General features: G+C 40.4%; 1 protein-coding gene across 1 annotated transcript in view; it reads left to right on the forward strand.

Moving 5' to 3' along the window:
- Positions 1–1,843: 1,843 nt before the first annotated feature.
- The window catches only part of LOC127583904 (BEN domain-containing protein 4), a 43,843-nt gene continuing 27,752 nt past the window's right edge, over positions 1,844–17,934 (forward strand). Inside the window, 2 exon segments of the mRNA XM_052040298.1 lie at positions 1,844–2,188; positions 2,190–2,325. Of these exon segments, the coding sequence (XP_051896258.1) occupies positions 1,844–2,188; positions 2,190–2,325 (481 nt within the window).

Below are 17,934 nucleotides of genomic sequence, written 5' to 3' on the forward strand. Positions count from 1 at the left end.
TCTTCTCTGTGGTCATTGAATCACTGTGGCTTGTGTTTAAATACTGTAAATCTTCCAGTCTTAACTATAATTTCTGCACTATAATACAACTGTAAATTATAAACAACCATGGGAGGATGATGGGATGCTTGACCAAAGTAAGAAACCCGACAGCCCTGTCTGAGACAGTAGGATCACCGGTTCAGTACTGATAGGATTCAACATATCAGTCAATATGAAAATGGTAATTTGCATCAGAGCTTTGAGGATTAGGACCATCGTTAAGAAAAGGGTGAGGGACAATCGACGGATGGGCTGTGAATAGAAGTCATATGGGCTGAGAGTATATGTCCATAATATATACATATTCCATTGAAAAATCTACTACCTGCTCTTGCTTCCATTGCTTCTCATCGCAGAATCTTGCAGGGTTGGGACAATGGTGGAAATTGAAATCTGACTGGATATTAATTTTCTGATAGCTGAAAATTTAAGAAATACAATTTATAATCTACAGTTGTCTAAAGAGCACTGCGTGTTAAAGGTGATAAGAACAAAGACTGCCTGTTTGCATGTTTTCTTTAACTCTTGCTGACAGGGCATTGTGTAAATCATTTTGAGGTAATTGTAAACAGCAACGTTATACAGAGAGAGACAGACAGACACAAATCTACAGAGATACACTAAGGGAGATACGTACACATGAACAGAGGCACAAAGATTTACTGAAAGAGAGAGAAGCCCACAAAGACTCACTCATGCACAACCTACACTGTGCCATCCCTGCAACAGCATCAGAGATGCGAGTTCAATCCTGACCTCAGGTGCTATCTGTGTGGATTTTGCATGTTCTCCCTGTGGTTGCTTGGGTTTCCTCTGGGTGCTCTGGTTTCCTCCCAAATCCCAAAGACATGTGGGTCAATAGGTAAGTGTCCACTGTAAATTGTGAAGGTGAGTGGTAGAATTTGGGGGCAGTTGATGGGAATGTGGGGAGAATAAAAAACAGGATTAATGGAGGATTAGTGCAAATGAGTGGCTGATGGTTGTGTGGACTTGGTGGGCCGCCGAGCCTGTTTGCATGTCTTTTTATGACTCTATCTCACACACAAACTAAGGGAGACATGCAAATACACAATAGCCAAACATGCACACAGAAACAGAAACACCAACACAGAGATGCATAAATACATAACCAGAGATAGACACTGAGGGAGACATCCAACACATGCACTGAGGGAGTTATGCATGCACACACACAAACAACAACACATGCACATGGAGACAGAGGAAGATTGACGCAGGCAAACACAGACACATGGTGAGACATACACAACGAAAATAACAGACAAATACTGGGACAATGACACTAAGAAATATACAGACATGCTAGGGGGTGACACATACATAGTGAGACACATGTAGACAGGCTGAGACACACTAAGAAGCAGAGACACATGCTGGATCACTGATACATACAGGGGCAGAGAAACCCACCCACTGTGAAACACAGGTACAGGCTGGGACACTGACACTCGCAGGGCTGAGGCGCCGACACACTGAGACAGACCCGGAGTGACAGGCACACAGGGACCGAAGCAGTCAGACAGACAGCAGTGACAGCAGCCTCGGCTGAAGCAGAAGTCCCGCCCTCGCCTCCCTCTCATTGGGTCGCTCCGGGGCTGCGCGTCGGTCCGCCGGTAACTCTCCCGGGCGTAGGTCAGCGGCGCTGCCAATCACCCGTAGCCCCTTCCGACTGCGAGCTGGGCTCGGTGGAAGCGTCAAAGGAGAAGCTGAAGGGAAGCCGCTCCCTCCCCCCACCCCCCACCACCCTCCCCCCCCCCCGCCCCCGCACCAGCGAGCCGCAATGGAGGAGGCGATGCATCAGACGGAAGATGAAACATTGCGCGGGGGCACCGTCTCCAAAGTGTGCAAACAGCGAAACCCCTACAGTGTGCTCAAACCCTTCCCCGGGAAGAAGGTGATGATGGCCAGGAGGTACGAGAGACCGACCATGGTGGAGATCCCGCAGCTGGCCATTGGCGCTGGAGCAGGAGGAGCTCCCCATCAGAGTCACCACCACCCGCCGGTTGCCATAAACACCGGGCAGCAGCAAACATCACTACCACCATCAGCACCACCAACAGCAGCAGCAGCATTACCCTTACCAGAGCGGCGTCCAACAGTAGGCTGGTCCCGGGAGCAGTATCACCAGCAACGTCTACGTTTGCTTCGGCATCCCCAGTCGCACCTTGGAGCGACCGCTCCAGGACCATCCTCCCGTCAGGTACAACAACATATCCACGAACCAGCCGGCAGCTGAGAGCAGCAACATCAACCTAAGTGCAGGTATTGGTCCCCGTTCATATGTTATCGATGTGCTGTGTTGCAATTTAACTCCCGCAGCTAAAAGTTTTCTCGTTGAATACAGTCATTTTTGTGCTTGACAATGTTTTCCGAAGAATGGCTGAACTAACTCTTAAGTTAGTTTTTATGTTACAACCTGTATCCAGCTTTGGCAAACACCGTAGCGACGGGCAGTGAGTTTGTAACTCCGCGTTACTGTAGAAAGGTAGGATTTACTCTCAGTTGAAATTGTATTACTGGTAAGATTTGAGGAACATTTTCAGCAGATGAATTCAGTTTTATTATGAAGAGTCACAATAGCAAAGCAACAAATTGAAGCTGCAAGTTGGGTTCATGAAATTAAAAGAGTGAGGACTCTTGAAACAAAACAGTTGGCATCTGAAGGGAAGATGAGCATTTCAGATGAGAACACAAAATGGCAGCCTTTGTATTTAGTATAAATGCTACAATATTAATCACTAAAGCCTTGTTACTGTTCTTGGAGTTAATATTACAACATCTGTGCTCTTTTAATAAACATTAAAGATGATGCGGTAACATCTAAGCATTATGGTACAGCTAAAAACAGCTTGACTTTTGCACTGTATTTGTAAAATCTGATCGTTGAAGTGGAATTTTCTTTATTTACACTATATTGTTTCTTCTGATTTTTGGCTGAATGTTTGCAAGAAAAAAAAGTGTTTTGGGCATTGCCAATAATCTGAACAACCCACAGTTAGATTGGAGAGACCCTTTTTGAAATGAAAAATTCAGTCTATTACTGAAAGTAATTTTGATTTTACCCCTTTTACCTCTGCCTGTTAACCTCTATCCCCTCTTTGATAATATCCTCTGAATATAATCAGTTCAATCTTTGTAGGTGATCCCTCAGGATCAAGGATGACATGCTTCCACTCTGATTTTGTGGGTTCTGAGATGACTGAACATGCAGTGTGGGAACTGCAGATTCTTCCACAGATGGGGCAGGAGATGCCTGACGAGGGAGGTGGGTGGGCAGTCTCTGAGGGCGGGCAGATTGATGATCCACTCCATCAATCACTTATTTACACTATGCTTCTGTGTGGTCCTGATGCATGGACTTGAAGTTCTTGATATCATCTGCACTGCTCCTCCTTTGAGTGATCATGGGCTGAGATTCCCAGGGGTTGGCGGAGATGTTGCATTTCTGCAGAGAAGCTTTAAACACATCCTTGAATCTTATTCTCTGTCCACCCGGTTATTTCTTCCCATGGTAAAGCTTAGAATAGAATCTATTTTGACAGTCTGGTATCTGGAATGTGAAAGATGTGGCCAACCCAAGAGAGGCAACTGAATGTAATTAGGGCTTCTCTGCTGGGATGTTGACTTGAGAGAGGAGACTGACATTGGTTCACTTATCCTTCCAATGAATTTGGAGGACTTTGTGGAGACAGTGTCACTGATATCTTTCCAGTGGCTCGTTGCCCACTGTGGGGTAGTCCAAGTCACAGAAGAATACAGGAGGACAGAAGTCACTGTTATCAGGTAGCCCATGAGATTTGTGCCAGTCCTGGAGACTTGATCTTCAATCACCCTTTTCCTCACTCAACCAGGGGCTGTATTGATGCATTGAAGGCAATGATGAATTTCATCTGTTGTGGTTGAAAGAGCCACTCAGAGTCTGGAGCTGCAGATGTACCAGGTCTTTGTTCAGCACAAGCAAACACACAAGGGAGACCAGTTGGACGAATCTCCCAAATCTCAGAATACATCATATTTCTATGTCTTTTAGGTATAAAGATAAGAACAGGTGATCAAATATAATGTCAAAAGTTACAACATGTAGTTTACCTCAATATGTTGTGTGTGGACAAATCATTTCATAGAATTATACATTTACAATGGGAACACATCTTAAGTGGCAAGACCAACTCTGAATACTCAAACATCTTTGTTGAGACAAGGTAGTTCACATCGATATTCTAAAGTCAAAGCCCAAATGGCCAAAGCATCCAATTTTTTAACCACTGTATTGTGAGGGGTGGCTCTCTGGATGTACAAACGACCCAAATATTCATTGATGGAACAAAAATTATGATGACCATGTTTGAAGTACTAAGTGGCAATATAGCCAGTCAGGAACTTCCCTTGATCTCATCCCAGAGTTGGAGACACAGGATCCCCTTTATCTATGTCACAATGGTGCAAAATGTCTTTAACTCAAAATATCTGATGCCTGGTTCCAATGCCTAGAACTTCATCTATTGTTTTTCAGTATGTATGAATATCACACTTCCCTCTCAGGTGTAGTCATGGCTGGTGGGTTCAATGTTCTGTTGTCTGTACATGAGGTCAGTGCATGTGAAAATGTTTCATGATCATGTCACATTTGTTTTGTCCCAATATTTAACAGACGTCTTTATGCAGATATCTGTTAAGAGATCACATATTATCTTACCAATTTCCAAAGTATACTGTATCTCTTAAGCAGCCTCCAGCTGTGAGCCTGCTCCCTTTCCAGACAAAATACCTATTTATGCATCTGTTCTTGCAATTTCAAAATCGATTACTGCTTGTAAGTTACATCTGGAAGTAACTTGAAGGCTGGTTCTTGTTTGTATTAGTGAAACCAATGATTAACATACTTTATATCCTTTGACCATGGATTGCTTCTCCCTAAACACATCAACTGTATCTGCCTTTGCTGAGAGGTCACTCCTGAGATATGAGAAGTTGTGCACATCTTCCAAGGTATCGTTGTGAACTTTTATGGCCAGTGTGTGTAACGGGAGAGTTTGGTAGAAGATCTTTGTCTTGTAGTCATTAAATGTAAGGCCCATCTTCTTGTAAGCTTCCATGAATGAGTTGATGGAAGCCTGGAGCTTGGTCTCCAATCACTCACAAAAACTTAAGTGTTGTCTACATGTGGCAGCCCACCAGGTGCAAGTGATCTTGGTTCTGGACTGTAGCCGCTGTAGGTTGAACAGTTCTGAAGATTAGCTCCACTGCGATTGGATGTTGTTGAGAAGCAGCATTTCAGTGAGAAAACTTAAAAAAGTGTAGGTGCAATGACACAGCCTAGTTTGATAGTGGTCTTCATTGACACTGTCTGTAATGTAACCCTGTTGGTTAGGTTCTTGGGTTGCATAAAGCAAACATATGATGAAGATAAATTTCAGTGAGCAGTGGAATTTGGGGAGAGTGCTGCACATTCCCTTTTGGTTGATGGAGTCACAGGATTTGGTGGGGTTGAAAGAAGTCTGGAAGGAAGTAGTTGATGCTGCTCCATGCATTTCAGTTGGAGTTATCACACGGTGAACATCAGCTGCCATTCCTGGCTGCTTACCTCACCCTTATTCCAGCCCAGCACCTATCCAAGGTCCTTAAACCCGGCTCCAGCAGCAGACCTGCTCTGCATTCCCGACACGGTCCCTGCCCACGTAATCGCTCTGCGTTCCCGACACGGTCCCTGCCCACGCACCCGGTCTGTGCTCCCAACCACAGCAGCAACTGCACACCTATCTTTGTTCCAGACCCCGGCTTCTTCAAGGCCATGAATAGAAGTCCTCTGTGGCCTCATCCCTTGGGGTAAAAATTTGATCTGTATCCCACTGATCATCCTGGATAACTTCAACATCAGGGTGGGAAAAGAAGCAATTTCTGTCAAGCTGTGATAGGCAAAGACTAGAGAAGTCACTGGATCCAAGCCTCACTCTGTGAAGCAGTGGCTACCTCAATTTAAAGGAAACCATGTATGGGCAACTTGTACTCCACAATATGAAGTTGAGGACCCTCATGGACAATCCCAACAGTGGCAGGCCTGAACACCACTCTGCCATCATAGCTTAGGAACTCAGATGCTTTGATAATGAAGTGAAACATGATTTGGCCAGTTTTAAAGAACAAGGTGCTGGGTACACCTTCTCTTGAAGAAGCAAACCAGAAGAGAAATGGCATTTTTACAGAATGAACTTTGGAACCAAAACGATGCTTGTGCTCCAACCCTGGAGGCTACAAAATTTATCTAACAAATGGTCTGTTCCAGCTTGATAGTGACTTGTCAATGAAAGGTTATATCTGAAGTATTGCCGTCAATCTTTTCAGATGTTAATTAACCTGTTGCTCCTCAACTGAGGTTCATGCATTTCACCAGAAGTCATAGCCACTTCTTGAAATAAAATTGTCTGAACAATGGCATCCTTTGATTAATTCTATTCATACCTCTCTGTACATTTAACCAGATCCTTTTATGAAGGCTTTTGATCAAGTTCATTATTGTCCTGAACACAGTTAAATTACTCTAATTTTACAGACTTCTATGGTAATAAAGCTAGTTTAAACCTCAGACAGATTACAATAACCAAAATACTGGGGCTTCATAATTTATGAACAAGTTGTGTATAGCTTAGACTATGATGTATTATCTCTATCATAATAATAGTTGAATTTGTTCCTCACAAATTGAACAAGTTCACTTCAGACTGTCTTCCTCCAACTGTTCATAGGAAAGTTGAGGAGTACTTCGAAAATGCATGTTATTGTGACTTCATTTCTTGTAGTTGCATTTCCTTGAACTCTTAAAATTTTCATTTGTGAATATCACTATTGTTATACATTCAGATAAGAAATTTAGATGGTATATGGGCTAGTTACATTTCTATAATTGTGCTTATCTATACTCCTCGGTAGTTAAAATGAGGACTGTTTCCATCAGAGAAGCAAAGCAAGTAATATGAGTTTGCTATTGATGAGATTGTTCTCCACCCTTCTGAATTATTTGGTGGGGTTACCAAGAGTAAGCAGAATTCAAAGTGAGAGGAGCTACTTTGGTTGGCAATTAGTCTTGATGTGAGAATTGGCCAACTTAATAACAGAAATCAAATTTTAAAGCAGAACATAAATCCAACAATTAAGAAGAATTATATTTGCTGCTTAATTTTTTGGAAACTATACATCAGGAAAAATCAAACTTACTGGCACAAGGTTGTTAATGTTAGCCCTGATGAAAGATGATCACACTGAAATATTAACTCTATTTCTAACTCTACAGATGCCTCCTGACCTGCTGAGTATTTATAGCATTTTCTGTTTTTATTTAAGTAGGAATTCATTTGGGATGCTCAATTATGTGTTTACCTCTTGAGAGGCAGATTATTAATCTCACCTGAAGATGTCTTCAGTACTCAGTCAAAGCTTTTCCTATACCTTTATTTTGAGAAACTTTTTTTTCAATATGCAGGAGATGGCAGAGATTAAAAGTCATAATGTATGTTTCATGATCCCCACTAGCCTTTTGTGGCTATATTCAAAGTAAAGTTCAGAGGATATTTATCTCGAAATTCATGACCAGTGGTTGGCTGTGTGTCATAGAATATTGGCAATGCATTGTAATTTGCTTCCAAAATACAATGCATTCAGTGAATTGATGTGACCAACTGGTGCATTTAATGCTACCATTCGTGGATTATCATCTGGCCAGTTCATTACTTTAATGAATAGTGTAGTCTGCACCTTGTAAAATTGAACCCAAATTAAGAATAAGCAAAGCTATCCAAATATGTTTCGAGGCATTCAAAATTTTATCAATTTAAATTAATCCACTGGCAGAGTAATGAATTAAAATTGTTGAAAAATAAACGAGTAAGGATATTGTTGCCATTTACCTATGGAAGGTTTCAAATCCAGTTGATGAAATAATAGAATTTCCATACAGGAGGAGTCCATTCATTTCATTCAATTCCTCATGATTCAACCAGAGTTCTCTAGGTATTACCATTTTTTTTCTGACTATTCCCTGCATCTTTTATATTCTTGCTATAAAGATCTTACTCAAATCCAAAATTATTAAATTAGGAGCAAAAAATTGCACTGGCTGGAAATCTGAAACAAAAATTTATTCCTTACTAATCACTGGCCAATGAAGATTTCTATATTTTCATGAACCATTTTTGTAAATATTTTTTCCATCTTTCTCCTTCGCTGTTATGGAAAAATTTAGTGTACATTCTTTATCCTGATTTTTCAATCAGCGAAAGCAAGGTTATTTTCATTAAATCTTTCGGAATTTTGATAACCTCAGTTCAGTTTGTTCCTTCCTTTCTAAGTGTAACCTCCCATTCATGGTTTATTTCAAATTAATTTTAGCAGTACTCCTTATATAATCTTCAGTCATCCAATACTCCAATTCTGGCCTAAATGTCTCGAACAAATTAAAAATCTTGCTTTTATATTAACCCAGAATCACATTTGTCTTTTTCTGGGGTTTTGTTTTGCCTCTGGTTGCAACTTTGAAGATCTGCACGCCTTTATATCAGTTTCTCTATTACAAATTTTAGGGCATCATGTCTCTTTCTGTTCTTCTTCCCAAATGTCATAGAAACTTAAGATGAAACAGCATAGATCAAGGCTAATGAGTCTGTGCCCTCTCTTTGAAAGATTTTTCCATTTTGGTCCCACTCCATTACAGTTATATCACTGCCAATTTTACTACTTAAGAGATCGCTCCAATTTCTTCATGAAAGTTGTTAGTGGGTCTGCTTCCACTCTTCTTTTAGGCAATGCCTTTCAGATCATATCAATTTGCTGCATGATCAATGCACTTCTTGTATTAAAGGGGATGGAGTATTAAAGTTAAGGGTCCTGTCAAAACTGCACAGAGCATTGGTAAGATTGCTGCATAAAGATTTGTCCACTTTATTCAAGCAAGGATACATTTGTATTGGAGGTAGTTCAGAGAAGGTTTACCAGATTGATATCTGGGATGAAAGGGTTGTTTTATGAGGAAATATTGAACAGGTTGGACCTATACTCATTGGAGTTTAAAAGCATAAGAAGTCATCTTATCGAAACATATAAGATTTGGCATGGGCTTGACAGAACAGACGCCGAGAATTTAGAATAAGAGGCAATTGTTTCAGAATAAAAGGCCATCATTTAAAATGAATGAGGAGTAATTTCTTTTTTGAGAGGATCGTAGATCTTTAGAATTCTCCACCCCAAGAGCTTTTTGGAGGCATATTGTATTCAAGATTTTTGGTGTGTAGGGCAGTTGAGGGTTAGGGGGAGTAGAACTTGAGACCAAGATCACACTAGCAATGAGGGGCTGTATGGACTCTTCCTGTTCAAGGGTCCAGATCTTATGTTTTCATCAACATTGTGTCATTTTTATTCATTCACAGTTTGTCAGCATCACTGGCAAGGCCAGGGTTTATTGCCCATGCCTAATTTGCTCTTGAACTGAGAGACTTGCTAGTCTGTTTCAGAGTGCTGTTAAGAGACAACCAGGTCAGGCAACACCTGTAAAGAGAGCAAAGATTTCAGGTCAATGGCTTTTCACCAGATGAAAGGTTATTGAGCTAAAATATTAACTCTGTTTCTCTCTTCAAAGTGTTGCCTGGCCTGCTGAGTATTTACACAATTTTCTGTTTCTCTTTCGGTTGCTGTAACATTTGTAATTCCCCCAGTTAGCCAGCAACTCTCCAATATCATAGGAGTATTGGAAGATTGTGGCTGGAGTCCAGACCGGATGATTTTTCTACCTTGATTTCTGCTGACCTTTTCAGTACCTGCTCATTTTCTTTTAACCTGTCCATTTTTTTCTTCAAGTCCTTGTGTTGATGTGTCATTGATGACATACCATTTATGAGTGAAGGTGATTCATTTCTGTATTAGCTATCCCCAATATCTCCACGAGAATATCTCCTTTTTTGTTTCTAACTGTCCACCCTTCCTTTCACTCCCCTTTTACTGTATATATGTTTATAAAAGGCACAGGATTCCCCTTGTTCTACTTACTAATCAATTCTAAGGCACTCTCTTATAGTTCTTAGTGCTATTTACTGCCTTATTGCATGTACTTTCAGTAGTCAACTTGGTTCTCAATTGGGTTATGTATTTTACATTTATTATAATACCATGTTTCCTTTATCATTTTAATCTTTTCATCTTTACTCATCTAGGGAGCTTAATCTTTGGATGACCTTCCATCACAGACCTCGGGGAATTGTGCCTGGTCTGTACGTAACTCTTTGAAGGCCTCCATTGTTAATTTACTGTTTTATCTGCTATCCTTTGATTGCAATCCATTTGGACTGGATTCTTTTCAATTACTGAAATTAATCTTCGTCAAGTAGAATGAGTGAATATTTGAATGTTCCTTGTCCTTTTCCATGTACATGGGAAACGGAAGGATAGTTTAAACCCTGTTTCCCAAATGCTGCCCACTAGACATGCTCCATTCGGTTCAAGAACTGGATCTGCCATTGCTTCCCTTCCTGTTTGCACCAGAACCAGAATGAATAACAAAGCCTAGAATAATTATCTATCTGTATGTCCAAAAAAGATTTCTAGATTCTTTCTTATTCTACTGCTAATTAGTTCTCATGCCCTCAGTTCACTTATTTCCTGTTCAGTTATCTATTGTACTTCATACATTCAGCTTGATTCTTTACTTCAAGTTCATTATGTTAGACTAACTCTTATTTATTCATATATGGGGTCCAGTTGTTACTGGCCAGGACAGCATTTACTACCCATGCCTAGTTGCCCTTGAAAAGATGGAGGTAAGCCACCTTCTTGAACTGTAGCAGTTTTCCTGGTGAAGCTACTCCAACAGTACAGCGGAGTAGGGAATTCCTGATGAAGGACTGACGATCTACCTCCAAGTATAGATTATATGCACCTGGGACGGGTGGTGGTGTTCCCATGTGGCTGCTGATCTTTTCCTTCTTAGTGTTAGAGTTTGCTGGTTTGCGAGGTGTTGATGATGTAGCTTTGACAAGTAACTACAATGCATTGTGTAGGTGGTGTACACTGCAGCTACAGTAAAAAGTTAATGGGGGTAATTGAATGTGTGGAGGTACCAGTCAAGTGATTTGCTTAGGATGGTGTTGAGCTTCTTGTGTTTTGTTGGAGCTGCAAGACGAGAGTGTGCCACTATTTCCATAAAACCATAGAACCATACAGCACAAAACAGGCCCTTCGGCCCACCATGTTGTGCCGTCCATCAAACCACCTTCACACTACATTGAATTTAAATTCAAGCAATTAAATCAATCTGGAATAAAAAATTTAGTAGCGGAAATGATGATTGTGAATTACTGGACAGTGATTCTTAAAAAGAAACAGTCTTATTAATGCCCTTTAGATTTGAAGTTATACAGTCAAGCAGCACAAACAAGCCTTCAGCCTATCGAGTCCGCACCAATCACCAAGCGTCATTTCCACGAATTCCTTTTTATTCTCCACACATTTCCATCAATTTAAACCCCTCCCCCCCAGCAGATTCTACCACTTACCTACACACTAGTAGCAATTTATAGTGGCCAACTAACCTACCGACCTGCGTGTCTTTGGGTGGAGGTGGAAACCGGAACGCCCGGAGAAACCACGTGGGAAAATGTGAAAACTCTGCACAGACAGCACCAGAGGTGAGGATTGAACTGCTTGTTGGAGCAGTGAGGCAGCATCACTACCAGCTGCACCACTGTGTTGCCCTTACCATATGTGACTCCACATCCTCAGCAATATGAATGCCGACCCTCTGAAATGGCCCAGCAAATTACTCCATTTAATGGGAATTAGAATTGAGCATTAAATGCCAGTCTTGTTAGCAACTCCCATGTCACTCCTGACTTGTTTTCTGTGGATGGATGTCAGAAAGGATTTCAGTAGGTGAGTCACTTGCTGTGGGACTCCTGGATCAATGACTCGCTCTTGTAGTCACAGTATTTATGTGGCTGGTCCAGTGGTTTTCCAATCAATGGTTTCCCCCACTCCTCTCCACCCCAGGATATTTATAGTGGTCTTCTCGAATATGGTAATGCCATTGATTGTCAAGGTGGTTAGACACTGTTTTGTTGGAAATGATAATTGTTTGGCACCTATATAACAATCACAGCAAAACCACTGACTGCAATAAAAGATGCTTTAGACACAAATGCAAATAATCTTTAATATGTATTATGCAAAACAGATATCATAAACTTTTTGATAACTGGGGAGTATTCACAATGAATACAAGAGCAGGATGTGTAATGTTCAATACCGTACATGGCCCACAAGTGAGGTCCTGCTGTTAAATCCTGGGAAGGCACATCAAAAGAAGTAATTGTCCCTAGTTCCCTCGGATGAATTTCCGCAGTTTACCAACTTACACCAGCAGGATTGATATTATCATGATGACAGCCTCCCCTTTGAACATAAGATGTTTCAATTTCTATCCTCCAATGTTGGCTGAAGGCTCATGATGTTCTTTCAAACCTAAGTTGTATCAGTTTCTGTCCTACGCAGCTGGCTGAAGGCAGATCAAGAATAAACTCCAGATAACTCCAAACAATTCTTACATACATTATTTCTCCCCTTAGAAAAAAGCTAACTTTACCATAATAAAGTTTTCTTTATATAAAACACTCCAGCAATGATTTTCTGTCATCCCATTTTATTTTTACATTCATTGTTTAGACCCTTGACAAGTTGTCATTGTTTTCACCTGCACCATGCATGATTTTTACTGCAAAAAGGACTGCAGCATCAAGCTGCCACAAAACAGCCTTTGGTCCTGTGTTTTGAAGTTTTTTCAAAAACGCATGATGGTTGTAGTCCCTTTAACTCCCTCATTCTCATTATTTTTTACATGCCTTTCAAATTGTTGAAGTTTGCCAATGAGCATGGATTGAGTCTGTGGGGGTTTTGTTTGACTGGCTTTCCCTTTCCTACTGTAACAACGTGAATGGCCAAAGATCCAGTTTACGTACAGGCAGAGTTTCAACATAATCCACAAAAAGCATGACCAAAAGGTTCATCAAATTGCGGTGTCTGTATTTATGGAGCAGGCATGATCAAAGGCTGTGGCTTTCGAAACTTCTGACATATACAACATGTTTTGAAAAAGTCCACTTCTCCATTATGCAAAAGTTTATTTGGATACTTAAAGACTAATTTAAATTTAGATTTAGAATAACCTGAGTCTTTAAATATCCAAATGAGCAGTCATTTTAATCTCATTGATTATTGTTAACTTTCATTGTGATAGGATGAGCAATAGTTTGATGGATTGCAGCCCAATCCTCATCAGCTGGCCTCTGGGAAGATCGGCACTTCCCTAAAAATTTTAGATATATTACCACATGGGGACCTTCTCAGTCTCTGCCTCAAAATATTCTTGCTGAGTGGAGCTCCTCAAATCAGGGTCTGCCTCTTGTGCATCATTCAAAAAGTTCTTCTAAACAATTCACTTGTTTGCCATGACATCCTTCACACCAAAAGCCCCAGAAAAATAACTTTTCTCATCACCCGTAATTTACTAAATGACAAATCTTCTCCCATAACCAGTACTTAAACATCATTAATACTCATATCAGTTGACACTGTGGACACAACAACGATTAAGGTGAAATCTTGTGTGTTCAAATTCTGGCAAGTTCCAATGATTCGGTTGTCTTATTATTACTATTAAGTATCAAAGCTTAGGTCATATCCCAGGTGAAAACATAATTTATTACAATCACAGTGTAAATTTGACAACCAAATTGCCACAAAAGGTACTTAAGACAAGATTTCACAAACAATTATGTAACATATGGTGTCCTCCTATGCTGTTCTCAGTACAAGAAAAGATAAGATAGTCTTCAATGACTATCAGGTAAAAAATGTCAAATAGTTATCAGTGTTTCTTGGTAACTGGGAAGCACTTCATAAAGTGATTGACAGAGTATGTAAAAGCAGGTCTGTATAATGCCCAATAGAGTCTGCAACTGAAGTTTGGAAGTCCAGCTAATGCATCATAGGAGGTTGCATCAAAAGCAGAAATTGTCTCCTGTTTGCTTCTGAGATTAGTTTCGCCATTTTCACCAGCTAGGCCAATATTATGATTACAGTGGCTTCCCTCTGAACATGTTATATCTGTTTTTATCCACCATAACTGGCTGCAGGCACAGCAAAGATAAAATCCAAACAGCAATGATTATGGCATGGGGAATTATAATGCATGTGTGAGGAGCAAACATTACCTGCCAGGCACCAATCCAAGCCTGAATGTTGTCTAGGCCTTGCTGCTTTCATACACGGGCTACTTCATTTTTTGAGGAGATGCCTGTGGAATTGAACATTATGCAATCATTAGTGAGCATCCCTCCCTCTGCCCTTATGATGGGAATATGGTGTGTGATGAAGCAGCTGAAGATGACTGAGCCTAAGACTTTGCCTGAGGAATTTGTGCAGCAAGATGAGTGAACTTGGAAAATTACAACCACCCTCCTTTTTGCAGGGCATGACTCTAGACGGTGGAGAATTTTTTCCATGGTTCTTATAGACCTGCTTTGCCATTGTTCCTTGATAGCACACTTGGCCAAATGCTTCCTTGAGTCGAGGGCACTCACTCTCTCCTTGCTGTGGAACTCTATTTTTATCTGTTTGGACCAAGGATTTAGTGAGTTCTGGAGCCTCATTGTCTTGGAGCATTGGTGTGCAGGTTAAGAACATATGAATATGAGAAACAGAAGAGAAGGAGGCCATTTAGTTCTTCAAGCCTGCTTCGACATTCATCAAGATCATGGCAGATTTGTTGTGTCAGTGGCATTTTCCTGCTTTATCTCCATATCCCTTGATTCACTATTGTCTGTATTGATCTCTGTTTTGAAATAACCCAATGACTGACCCTCCACGACCCTCCTTGGAACCAATCTTGTCAACCTTTGCTGCATTTACTCTCTGGTAATTATTTCCTTTTTTAAGTCAGAAGACCAAAACTGTACATCATACTCCAAGTGCAGTCTCAATGAGACATGAAATAATTGTAGTATAACATGTTTTTGCTCCTGTGTGCAAATCCTCTTGCAATAAAGCCAACATGCCAATTGCCTACTTAACTGTTTGTGGCACATTCACGTTGGCTTTCAGTGATTTGTGTACAAGGACACCTAGGTCCCTTTTGAATATCACCAATATCTTACTATCTAAAAAATATCCTGCTTTTCTGTTTTGTGCACCAAAGTAAATGACCACATTTTTCCACATGATATTGTTTTGGCCACATTCTTGCTCATTCGCTCAACTTGTATATACCCACTTGAAGCCTCTTTACATCCTCCTCCCCACCCACAATCCTGCCAGGTTTTGCATCTTTAGCAAACTTAGAAATATGATATTTGGTCCCCTCATCCGAATCATTGAGTCAGATTGTGAATAACTGGGGCCCAAGCACCAATCCCTGCAGGTATCTGGCTAGTCACAGCTTGTCAACTTGAGAAAGATCCATTTATTCTTCATCTTTAGTTTTCTGCCCAATAACCAGTTCTCAATCTATATCTGTGTATATACCCGCCAACTCCATCCGCTCTAACCTTGTTCACCAATATCCTATGTGGGACATTATTGAAGGCCTTCTGAAAATCCAAATACAGCACATCAACCGGTTGCCCCTTGCCTTGTAGTCACATCCTCAAAGTACTCCAGTGGATCCGACAACCACGATTTTCCTTTTTATAGATCCATGTTGACTCTACTTAATTCTTTTATCTTTTCAAAATGTCTGTTATTACATCCTTCATTATCAATTCTAGTATTTGCCCTATTACTGGTACTAGATCAGTACTTCCCTGGTTTCTCTCCACCACCTTTCTTAAATAGTGGGTTTACGTTTGCTTCTCTCCAATCTTCAGGAACAATTCCAGAACTTATAGAACTTTGGAAGATGAAAATTGGAGTATTCACTATCTCTACAGTCACCTCTTTCAAAACACTGGGAGGTAAATCACTGGGTCTTTTGTCTTTATCATCTTTTAGTCTCATGAACTTCTCTCGTACTTTTTTCTAACTAATACTTATTTTCTTCGGTTCCTCATTCAAGCTCAAACTTTGGTTCTCTAGTATTTCTCACAGATTTTGGTGTCTTCTGTTTTTTTTTGTTTCTCTGTGATTTCTTTAATCCCCAATATAAGTTCTCCCATTTCTGTCTGTAAGGGACCCACATGCTAGTCTACAGGTATATAAAAAAAACTTACCTATAGAAGCTCTTACGGTTTGTTTTAATGTTTCTTGTGACATTTCTCCCATATTCTATCTTGCCTTTTTTTAAAATCAATTTCTTGGTCCTCCTTTGCTGAGTTCTAAAATTCTCTCAGTCCTTTAGACCTACTGCTGCTTCTGGCCATTTTATAAGCCTCTTTCTTTAATTTCTCCTGTCAGCCACAATGGACTACTTTTCCTGTGGGGTTTTGTGCCTTTAAGGTTATTACTGCCTGCTAGCACTGTCCGCAACACCATTCATCACTTTGCTGATGATTGTGAGTAAACTGATTGGATGCCATTAAACTGGATTAGATTTGTCCTATGTGTTGTGGACAAGGCATCCCCAGGCAATTTTCCACATTGTCAGGCACATGCCAGGATTATTAACTATTCTTCCATTTCAATCATCATTCCATCTTTTCCTGTATTCTTTCTTGCATTTTTCTTGTTCCCTTTTCATTTAATCCCAGCCACAGTGTTTGTAATATGGACAACTAAAGAGGTCCCAGCAATTGTCCCAAGGATGCACCATTGTAGGTATAGGAACACGGGTAATATGCTCTGCCCCCTGAATCTTAACCATTAAGTTAGGTCAAGGCAGACCTGAACGACCAATCCATTTATACGTCTTTGATCAATATCCCTTGATATTCCTTCCTGGAAAAATGTATTGATTTTGCTCTTAAAATTTTCAGTGCTAGAGTCCATGGCCTTTTTGAAAAGTGAGTTCCATATTTGCATCTGCTTTTTTTTCCTAAATGGCCCAGCTGTAACTTTAAGAATGGGTTGCAGTCCTCCACCAGAATAGTTTCTTTTGGCTAATCTATCAAATCCCTTAACCGTTTCAAATACATAGATAAAATCATTCCACAACAAACAAACAAAGGAATACCGGGCAAGTTAATGCTGTCTATCCTCATAATGTAATCCTATAAGTCTCAGTATCATTCTGTTATACTTCCCAGAATTCCATGCTGCATTTTCTGATTCTCAAATATCTTTCCTGACATTTGTTACCCAAACCTGAATGTGTACTCCAGCTAAGGTCTGATTGAGGTTGTGTTGAACTGAAAGGTCACCTCTTTACTTTTGTGTACACATGAAATGGGATAAACATCCACATTGCATCACCCATTTGATTACTCTCTGCATTTATGCAATAGGGTTTTGTGACTCACTTACTTGGACACCTAAATCCCTCTGCTCCTCCATAGCTTCTTGCCATTGAGAATTTTTTCTTTCTCCTGGAATGAATATGGATGACCTAGCATTTTCCATGTGGAACTGTATCTGGCAGTTTTGCCCATTCTTTTAGACTCTTTGCTTCCCTTTGTAAATTGCTCGTTCCATCAATGTAACTTATTGTGCTTCCCAACTTAATGCCTTCTGCAAGCTCGAATATACAGCTCTTTACTCTTTTTTGTGTATGGCTGGAGGAGCATTTATAAATTGAGTTTGAGGTTTGTTAACCATGATTTGGCCAATTTGGAGTGACTGTTTATCTCAAAGCAAACACCATTGAAATTGTGTCATGGGCAGGATGTAATGGCATCTCCATTATTCGATCTGAGTTCCTGCATTCAGAGGCAGAAGAGGATTTGTGCTGCAATTTCTGCATGAAGTGGT

This window comes from Pristis pectinata, chromosome 2 (genome assembly GCF_009764475.1).
Source record: "Pristis pectinata isolate sPriPec2 chromosome 2, sPriPec2.1.pri, whole genome shotgun sequence".
Taxonomy (NCBI): domain Eukaryota; kingdom Metazoa; phylum Chordata; class Chondrichthyes; order Rhinopristiformes; family Pristidae; genus Pristis; species Pristis pectinata.